Genomic DNA, 11,139 nt, shown 5'->3' on the forward strand with positions numbered 1-11,139 from the left:
GGTGAGCCTCCAGCCCATCTTTTTTTCGCCCTGCCTCCTGTGTGCAGGTCTCAGAGTTGACAGTAGGGGGTATGAAATGTTCAGGCATTGCCTGCCAGGCTTCCTTCTCCATCGTGGAACGACAGCTGCTAACCTCCCATGCTGTACATTTCCAGCAAGCGTGTAGGGTTATGAAGCCTGGTCTCTAAGCAGCTAATGATAAACTAAATGATAAATAGTAAATGCTAATCACAAAAACCATTAATTATTTCCCTGCATTTTAGTCAAAGGAAAAGCTACTGAAAAGGTTCAGCATACAGAGTATTTTTCAATGAGTCCTGAGTCACAGTATGAAATGTGGAACATCTATTATTAGGCCATTGATTTTTCTTTTTTCCCCCATCAGGTAAACTTTATAATTTAAATAATACATGGCTGCACAAGAAATGGCACACCTAGCTTGATTTCTAAAATATCCTAAACAACTGAAAAAGAAACTGAGGCTCAGGGGTATTTGGTATACTCACAATGTCAAGCTCAGGACATTTCAACCCACAGGTGCCTAATTAAAGGAGCAAGAAAAATAACTATAACCGGGAAATGTCCTGTAAAATTAATCTCTGTGTTATAAATAAAGATGCACCAGAGGAACTCTGAGAATAGGTCTTAACTTCCTGTCTAATGAGAAATAGACAGTAAGTATATAGAAAGAATTTTAGCTTTCCTATTTTGAGCAGCTATAAAGTAAAAAAATGTGACAGACTGCTTTTGTTTATGAGGTTAAGCTGACAGTCATTTTCAGCTGTGTTGCCACGTACGAGAGAAGGCAACGTTTTTTATTCCATTCATGGAAAACAGTTATATAAGAATGACCTGTATTAGATTAGATTTTCTGCTTTAGAGCAGTGCAAATTCAATATTCGCCATCTACCTGAATTTAATTCATTATATGAATAGCTGCAACACACAGAGTGAGAACCCTGATGTGCAGTGTCACCAAACCAGAGCACTCTTTCATCTTGTATCCAGTATAATATCCTGTGTATATCAATTTGATTTTACCTAGTTGCTGTCATCACAAAGCAGCTCTTTCATTTCATGTTAGAATTCCCTAGGCACACTAGACAAATTGGCTCACACAAAGCTGCTTCATGTGGATTTAACTGGATCATTGTAGTACTAGCACCTCTATTTTTCCTGTGTGTGAAACATATTCTCATTGAATCTTTTCTGTTCCTTGTCTATAGCCACATTTCAGTGTTTTGATTAGCCTAAATCTGTCTCTAAAATACAGCAATAGTCTCATAGCTATGCACATCTTTCCTTGTGAGATTTTTGACTCTTAAATGGCTCAAATCATCCATTTTCTTCCAAAACCCTCTAGCCTATCTAGTGCCCTAGACACCTGCTATTTTTACCCCCTGCAGTAAAAAGCACCAATAACCTTGACAGTATGTTAATTCATGTGATTATGTTCATAAAACAGCCCTGTTGAGGCCAAGAAGACAAAATACATTTAAATTGGACTGCTGTCAGCATCCATGTAGATCAGGCTTCAACAGCTGAAGCTGCTTTTGCTTAGAGCTCTAGCTCTAGTGGGCTAGAGTTAACCTAAATATTCTGGTGGGATGAACATTGCTCATGCACAATGAATTACTCTTTGTCTTCCTTTCAAATGCTTTCAAGTATACATAGCTTTTCTCACATTCGTGTTAGAAAATGAATAATACTTCCTGTTTTGAGGCATCTAAACCTTTTTAAAATTCTGTATTCCACCTAAAGTGAAATAATTTTACATATTTCCATTACCCTAAATAAAAAGCTAATTTTTGAAAGTAAAATTCTCTTTAAACTAAGCATTTCTGATCAAAAGCAAATGTATTTTGGATTTAAAGAAAGTTTTATCATTAGGATACATTTTTTTAAAGTTACACATGACCAGCTTTTTTGCTTATCAGGGAGAGGTGAAGCACCAAAGGTAAATAAGCAGGAATGCAGAAATTACATCCACTTAAAGCAAAGCACAAAGAAGGTTAACAGTTGCATATTCTATTCTGAATTAAGGGTCTTGAGTTGTCAGATGTTGTCTATACAGGCAAAATAAGCATGATCATAAAAGAAGCATGCTAACATAAGGCAGTATAAAATTCTGTCGATGTCAGAATTTAACATTATATATCTAAGACTTCCAGTATTTTGAACAAGAAGCTTTGCCATGAATGTTTTTAATGTAGATGGTACTGCTTAGCTGCTGTCTGTGAACACATTCTTCATTTGCTTCCGTGTAGTTCTGACAGGTCGATGTGTACTCTATCACTTGAATGAGATGCTGCTCTAAGAAGGGCACTTCTTCTATTTCAAGATGCTTTCTGTCCCTGTAGATCTCTTTCCAGTACTGCACAATATTGATTAACTGCAAAGAAAGCATTCCATGTACATTTTTTGTACTGTTGTATGGTCCTCGGCAGTCTCTGTGGTCTCTTTATCCCTCTTAGTTTTTCCAAAACACTCAGCATAGAAACAGAAGTAAATCTATGTCCTTCAGTGTGACCCAGAGATAATAAGACAAACTTTTCCCCCTGTGTCCCTAAGGAAATACTGCAGGGGGGATACTGAATAGTGCTTACAACAGCTCTTTCTGTAGCTTGCTGTTATTTATGGATATTCATTCCTGGTCATAATATGCAGCACAGTTGAGAATCAAAAAAAAAAATCATTCCTAAAATGGCATAGGTAAAATCTAGCAGCTTTTCCATAATGCTGGACAAATGTTCCATACTAATTGGGGACCTAGAGCATATTGTGTTGAGTGAACATCAGAAGTGATCAAAGTCTCCTGTCCTCAGCAAACTGACGTGTGATGCAGAACTGGAGCATCTCTGAACTTCCTACCCCAAACCAGGCAGAACAAGCTAAGTTAGACACCCCTCTGCTTGACAGACCAGGCCATTGTCAAGGAGATTAGGTTTGCTAGTTTAGGATGTAAGAATATGATTTAAATATACAGTGGTAATGAAGAATTGCCATACACCTTTTCTTTATTGTTTGAGAAAAAAATGCAGATAAATCTATGTGTGCTTGCCATCACTGGGTGCGGATGCACTAAAAGAAGCACACGAACACTGAAGGCTTATAAATCTCAATGGTCTGATTTCTTCACTGAATGAGAGGGACTCCATCACTGTGCCATTTCTCTGCATTTGGTTCATGCAGCAGGAAGTTTTCAACTTAGCATTCAGCAAGACTGGGCATAGGAGGGACGTTTCAACTCCAATGGGCTGAAATATCATGCTGCTGCATCTAGTTCATGCTACAATTTTTGCAATGGAAAAGACTAAAATAATAATTTGCCGCTGTTTTCATCATTTTGTTCTTGGTGAAATGAATGCATGTGGCTAAAAGTTATTTCTTTTAGTTACTTCTAAGGTCTCCCAGTTTTATTTTCAGAACCAAGATCAAAATGTTTATACAATTAAATTTAGAAATTTGGTATGTGAAATTTTGCCTCAGTGTCTTTGCTATTAGGTCACAACAAAGAGATGAAGATGGGAGAAAAAAAAAGTATGTTTGCAAGTATTAAAACACTGGATTTGACCTATTTGAGAAAACAAAGCCACTGTGAAGCTCTTCTGGACTGATTACAAAAATTTAAATACTTCAGATCTTCTCATTTAGTACTTCTGAAAAGAGCAGCAATGTTTTGTCACTGCTGTAGTGATTTTCAGCTGTATGCATATTAAGCAATGAGTTCCTATTAAATTTTATTTCTGTCACAGGGAAAACTGAGGCCCAGGTCGTGTTCACTCTCCCACTCTGCCTCTCTGAGCTAGCTCAGATTGCTTGCAAAAGTCATCCTTCCTTAAGGATGTAGGTGTTGAAAAATCAATACTAGATTATGTTCTTTGCTATTAGGCTGAGCAGCTTTTTCTATTTCCCACAAGTTACTAATGTGCTGTTGCAGAGAGGTCATCTTTCTGCCGAATTGCTGAATAATCCAACAGGGTGCTGGAGTTTCCTCTCCACAAGCAGAGAGACAAAAGTAAAAGTCATTTCTAGGATACAGATAAGAAGACTTCATTCACTTTTGCCACCTCTACATCAAAAAGATAAGCAAACTGGAGAATATTAAGTGAGGAGCAACATAAGACATTCACAAACTGAGGAGACTGATGTAGGTTGTAAAATAAATGATGGAAACCATATTATTGATGCTTCCTGATTAATAGAAGACAGTGGAGGGTTTTTTTCTTGTTTTGTGTTTTGGTTTGGTTTTCCTTAAATGCATATTGCAGTGGCCACTAGATGAATTGGCAATAAATTTCTGCAGAGGTTGGTCTTTGTTATTCCATTTGAACTCAGGTCATTTCAGCCAAAAGCTAAAATCTAGGCACTACTCACTGACACAGCTTATATGTTTTATCAATACTAGATGACCCGAATTCAAGCAAAATTATGGCTTTGTTGCATTGTTTAAAGTTGGGCTAATTTCCTTTTTCTGTCTTACTACAAATAAATATATTTTAAAATCATCCATATAAATAAATATAAAAGTCTTTCCACATAAAAGTAGATAAATATTTAGAAGGTATACACTAAGAAGTTACAGGAATTGTTATAAATTAGTTTTAAGTTCATCATTTTCCCACATGCTTGAATAAAGCCATATTATGAATGGAGTGAGCAGAGCTTCAAGGTTGGAACCTCCATGCATTGTTTATAGGTACTAGTCACAGGGTTGCCAGGCATGTGTGATGGAAATGACCCAAGGCACTGCCATCTCTTTTGTCCTTGTACTATCATTTTAGGTAGGGAACAGCCAAATAGGCCACTTGTGTAGATTATGTAATTTTGTCCCAGTCATAAATAGGACAAACACAGGAGTCCCTTTTATACTCTTCATGATGACTTTTTCCTTCTGTGTCATTCCACCCGGGGAGCGTTCGTTGCTCATGAGTGGGTGTTTTTACCTTTTTTTCCAAAATGTTTATGTTTATTCTTTGTGTGCATTATATTTGTGTAGAGTTACATTGGAATGAAACTCAGAGATACAACAGAGTACACTTTATTAAGAAAAACAATTTCCTTCCAGGCACCCCACCATCCTGCATTACCAAATGTTGCACTTTCTTGGTGTTTTTTGTGTTTCTTGCAAGAAGGGCTTTAATCCCTGCAGCAGAATCAAACCTGTGGTGGCTAACATGGGATGTTGTCAGCCAGATTCACCTGACAAAGGAGGCTTTGCCTTCCCTTTTGCTTTAACTGTCCTGGTGCATTTGCAGCATGGCTTGATGCCCCAGTGAATGCTCTTTCTCGCTCCCTTCAGGGGTATGTAGTTGATGAATATGCAGCCATGCAAGCTCGATGGGAAGAAGCATCTAGAGAAACAATCAAGAAGACAACCAAGCCATGCCCAAACTGCAATATTCCAGTAGAAAAAAATGGTGAGTTTATTAGATATCTTGTACTTACCTGTCTCTTAGAATTCATTTCACAATATAAACATATGAGGTGTATAAAGTGTAAATATGTGTAATATTATTCCAAGAGGCGGAAAGCGCAAAAAGCTTGAATGATTCCCTGTGTCACTTTATCTAAATTATCTTGAAAACACTAACTCTAAATCACTTAGTTCTAAAACCACTAATTAAACCTCACAAAATGTCCAGCTATTTTTTAGACAGGGAAAATGGGGCATTGGATGTAGCATTCATAAGACTGGCTACCCAGCTAGTTATCTAGACTTTCCATTGTCACTGGGAAAAGTAGACATTTGAAGGGTAACACTCATCTCACGATGAAGCAGAACATATGTCTAATGCAGGCCAGAAAATCACACCTAAAAGTGGGGTGTGAAGAATTAGTCCTGCTGTGGATGTCTACACAGTATATGGCTGAATTTCAGTGAGGTTAATCCCAACCCAGCCACGTGCCCATGGTAGAAGAGCAAGTTACAGGAAGCAACATGAGTCCTGACAAACAGATTGCATTAATCAGTGCTCACCACGTAGGAAGAAAAGTAATCTGCTGGCACTGAGATGTTTAAAATGAAGAACAGGGATGGTAAATAGGCTGTACTTTATAGGTTAATACTGTTCCAAGGCTTAATTGTATTTATGTTAATTAATAAAAAAATATTAAGATGATAGCGTAAATATTATACAACTATTTAGAGCGTGCTTCCCAGTTTTGTGGCATTCACATGGGACACCAAATATGAACTATGAACTGCAAGGGGAGAACAATTGGAGCAGTGACACTGCAGAAATATTACGGGGGAAGAAATAGGACAAAATCCTGAAATCTGGGGTTTGATGAAAGAAAAGAAGGCAGTTGGCAGATGGAAAGTGGGAGACACCTTCAAGCACAAGAAACAGAAGGAAAGAAAGCTTGAATTGAAGAGTGGGAAGGTGAGACAAGATTTGGCATAGTGTGGAGAGCAAGGTGGGCAGCAGAAGAGAGATTACAGAGGCCTAGGTCAAAAAATTATTTGCAGATTTGTAGAACAGACTGAAAACCAGAAGTTTTAATATTATTAGAAATAGACAAATGATAATGGTGACTATTTATATTTAAGGGTTTGTGCACAGCCAAACACAAACCTCCTTCTGGTTAGGCTTGAAGGAATGGTAGGAGGTTTACTTTCTCTTAGACACTGAGCACCCTATTTTAGTTTCCCTGCTTTGAGCAGGGTTTTGGATTGGATGATCTCTTAAGGGACCTTCCCACCTCAGTGATTCTGTCATTTTGAAAATAAAAGCATGAAGCTTAAAAAGTGCAGTGTTTGCTTTCTTCTTTGGTCATGGGTACTGCACATGCCAGCTTCTGTTTGTAAACTTAAAGAAGCACTTCAGAGCTGCCAAAGTACAGCTGCTGCCAAGAGACTGACAGCTGTATCCGAGGTCTGCCAGCATCCTCATTTGGGAGAAGTGCACTAACTCCACACAGGAGAATAGTTCTGCTTTCCTTCCCCAGATATTCTGTGGACAGTGTCTTTTACAAGGGACAACGACAATGCCAGTAACTTTCCTGTAACAGCTGAAATGAAAGAGAGAAACACTTTCCCACAGCTAAGCCCCAGTCCGAGTGAGTTTAAACACACATTCGTGTCTCTCAGAGGGCTGCTGTACTCACAGAGCTGTAGGTCCCGTTGCTTGAGGCACTCTCCGCTCTTGGCTGCTGATCTCAGCTGCCATGTAGCAGAGAATAACATGATTTATGAAGCTTAGCACGGAGGACACACGTTTGACAGAGGGCACCTATTGGGTTTGGGTCCTGCACCAGGACTGAGATGAGTTTTACCCAGTGATGGCTTAATACAAGCTGTAAGAGAGGACTGGATCTAAACTTTAAATAAACTGGAACATGGGGGCTGGCCATTTGTATGTTTACATTTAAAGGAGATAAAATCTTTCTGGCACATTGCATTTCTTTCACAAAGATATAAACTGACTAATAGACCTGGCTATCACAAGTGGTTTTCTCTCTCTGTCAGGTGAAGCAGACAGGCCTATTTTAACAAATCAATTCCTGTTTGTTTTTGCCTTCTGAGAAACATCCTGAAGTGGCATTTTTAAAAATATGGTGTAAGGATAGCAGCTCATAGAGTAGGGAACACACACTCCCTGTACCTCCCATCACCATTTGGAGTCAAACCAGGATGACATTTCAGCATTTCTTTGTAGTGCATGCTTTTCTCTCAGCTTGAATTATACAAGAGACCTCTTTGTGTGGTAAGCAACATAATTTCAATATGAAGTGTATTTCTGTAATGACCTTTGACAATGTTAATGTTTTATATATTACAAAATAAACTTTTGATCAAGGTTGTGAGCAGAGAAATTAAAGCTGCTCTCATGGTATGGAGAAGTAAGAAACCCAATATGCAAAAAAACATTGATATGATCAAAAGGCTGCTTCAGATGCTAAAAAGATATCAGCTTAAATTACTAATGTCATTTTTGTATAATCAGCAGTCAGCCACCAAAGTCTGTATCTCCTGATTTGGCAGCTTTGCAAATCTGGCAAATCTTTAAATCCGAATTCAAAAAAAGAATTTAATTTTGTTTGTCTTCTGGTTCACAGCTGGACTAGCATAGAGTAACCTTGAGGAGGTACCTCCAGGACTGCTTTGAGAGGCCACAGACTATCATCTCTTTTCCCTTTTTTAATTTCCTCCTACCCCTGCAGTCCCTCAAGTGAGCAAAGCACATTAAAGCCCAATAAGAGAGGGGTAGCAGGTTTTAGAAGCCTAGGAAAATATTCTTTGGGTTTGTACTTTCCTTTTATGAAATAATTTACTTAGTTGGTAAATTAATGGCTAAGACAGTTGATTTTAATGCTGTTAATTGTTGATTAACCTCTTGAAGTGTTTTCCAAGTACCAAATCCATCCTGTTGCTATTTTGCAGGTGGCTGCATGCACATGAAGTGTCCTCGCCCTCAGTGCAGATTTGAGTGGTGCTGGAACTGTGGCCTGGAGTGGAACAGAACCTGCATGGGAGATCACTGGTTTGACTAGCAGTGCTGAGGCCAGTCCATGTAGCTGCTAAAGCTTGTTTTTATCAAGGCCAAATTCTGAACCATTTGCTTAAACAAAAATCCCAGTGGTTTTAGGGACACAGAGTTCAGAAGTTGGCCTAGTTTGTTGGTTTATTGCTTTATTGCATATACAATCATACCAAAATCACACTGAAGTTATGCCAAAGCTTTCAAATCCACTAAGTAAAAAGAATAATTGTTTTAATGGGCAGAGTTGCTCATCGTGGTACAAAGAGGGGTAAATTACAACTTTTTGAACTTGGGCAGTCTGTCAACATGGAGAGCTGGCAGGGTTACCATGAGGACCCTTACTTGACATCTATAGTCAGGAGTCCATAACTCTTGCAAGAGGGAGCAGCCCGCATATGAGTGTCTGAGTGTGCGAGCATCAAGGGAGGTAGAAGATGTTTCCTTCATCATCTGCTTTTTTTTCTTTGACCACTTCTTTGCTCATTCAGCACAATTTTTGATTTCAAGGCAGTATTTCTTAACAGCATTTTTGTCAGAGGGAAGGCTGCAGCTCTTAAGTGTTTTCTCTGGGTTTCCTTCTAACAGGCTTTCTGTAGGGGTTTTGCTTTCCAACGAAATTCTCATGGAAACACCCAGCTTTATGCCGTACTTGTGGTTGTGTATTTGTGATATACAACACGAGGCCGGCCTACCTACTCGTTACAGACTTTGTTACCATGGGAAGATTAGCTGAGGATGCAGTTTCAGCCCTATCCATGGCTGTTGGTGCAGTGCTGACTGGATCCAACTAAGTGTTGTGCAAGCTACACTCACAGGGCTTCATTTCTCTTGTACTTATGGAATGCTTTGGACATGGCAAATTGAGGCAGGAGGAGACTTCTCAGGGCTTTTCTCTACCATGATTCTTCTAAATTGAATTAGAATATGGTCATGATTCTGAAAATATTTTCATTGCTCTAATGGTGTGGGGCAGAGGGACAGCTTCATTTTACAATGTTAAGACTGTAAGTAAAGATTAATAGCATTTCCAAGTCTGAACAATTTTACCGTTTGTGATCTTTACATTGATGTTTTACTCTGAAATGAAATGGATAATGTCCACATCCAATACACCATGTAAGGATTTGCACAATGTAGTTGTGGGGAAAAAACGCACAATAAATAAAGTGGTCAAAATTTTAAACTTTATTTCTTTTTTTCATTTGAATACAAAGTAAGTGAGTACAAAAATGTTGGGTGGGTCATGCATTGCCTTGACTGATTCAAACTCCCAGCTGAGAGGCTAGCCCTTTGATCAAGATACAATGTTAGCACAAAATAAATTCCACAACCATGGTCTTCTTCTCCCAAGTGTGAACTAATATTTTGTATGGCATGACTGTAGAGTCCTGAAAATATGGGTGTGCCTCATATCAGCACGGAGCATGAAGCTTGAGGCATAAAAAAAAATCCCAGGCTCACTAGAAAAAATGTCCAATTGCTAAAAGCAGTGGAATATTCATCTGTCTAAACTGGAAGTGACATTAAAAGTGTAAGGAAACAAAAGAATGAAGGCACAAGGTACCAAAAATGCAAGAGTGAACTGGTAGAATTAAGAAAATGAGAAAGAAAGGAAGTGGCAATGAAAAGAGAATGGACATTTCCTAAAGGTAATTTTCCTGCTTGGCACTGCTGAACTAAAATTTATGCAGGAGTAGCTACAATGAAGTGCAGGAGTGCAACTGAATGCCTCAATGTAGCTCATTTAAGTATTTTGTCTTAACAGTGGTATTTTACTGTGAGCCCTGGTTATCTCATTATTTGATTTCCTATATCTATGTCTGTTTTATAATTTATATGGTTAGTTTCCAACAGTCTAGGGGAAAAGTAACAATGCTTAATTTTACTTTGATCATGTGTCACATGGAAGTTCATCATTACACTTCATATTCAAAAACATTCAGAATTAAAGAAGTCTGAATCTCACTTTTTTTTTTTGGGGGGGGGGGGGGGGTGGGGGCATCTTTCTCATATAGGAAGAAGAACTTATTCACTATAAGGCAGTTTCACTGAGTTAGAGCCTGACCTAACACATTAATGTTTTAATTGTTGCACAGGAACATGTGATTTATGCCCCTGGATCAGGGTCCATTGAAGTCAACGGACCACAGATTTACTCTGTATTTCCTTCTGGCCTAGGAAGGACATGCCAGGCATGAGTCATTAGGCTAGAATAGAAACACCTCTTTCTTGGAAGAACTTGTCAGAGAACAGGATTATAAGCATTCGTCTGAGATGTAAGCAAGGGCAGGAAAGGAGAATAAAGAAAGGAGTTCCAGCATTGACTCAAGGTTGTGTCACATGGTCCAGATTTTGCACTCTGCCAAGAACAAATGTGTATTCTGAGGAATTTAACAGAACACGTCCTGATCTTCTCTGTGTTAATACTGTATGTCTTCATGCATACATGCACAAACATTGAGATGATACAGGCTGTTAATCTGATTTCTCTTTACTCTAAGATCCTCATAGTTTCCGCAATTTAAAGGGCATGAAAATTCAGGATTAATGCTTTGCTGACACTGTAAGAATGCTGGAATTCCTATAGAGATGTGTGAATTGAACCTAAAATATCCTACACTGGTAACTTTTTTTTGGATGGAAAGTGCCGTTA

General features: G+C 38.5%; 1 protein-coding gene across 2 annotated transcripts in view; it reads left to right on the forward strand.

The window, feature by feature from the left end:
• The window catches only part of PRKN (parkin RBR E3 ubiquitin protein ligase), a 685,495-nt gene extending 675,819 nt beyond the window's left edge, over nt 1-9,676 (forward strand). For both annotated transcript variants that reach the window (XM_063390620.1, XM_063390621.1), the window contains exons 11-12: nt 5,303-5,420; nt 8,387-9,676. In XM_063390620.1, coding sequence (XP_063246690.1) covers nt 5,303-5,420; nt 8,387-8,496 — 228 coding nt within the window. In that variant the 3' untranslated portion in view covers nt 8,497-9,676. The remainder of the gene's footprint in view (nt 1-5,302; nt 5,421-8,386) is intronic.
• Nucleotides 9,677-11,139: the final 1,463 nt, after the last annotated feature.

The sequence above is a fragment of the Prinia subflava genome, chromosome 2 (assembly GCF_021018805.1).
Source record: "Prinia subflava isolate CZ2003 ecotype Zambia chromosome 2, Cam_Psub_1.2, whole genome shotgun sequence".
NCBI lineage: Eukaryota > Metazoa > Chordata > Aves > Passeriformes > Cisticolidae > Prinia > Prinia subflava.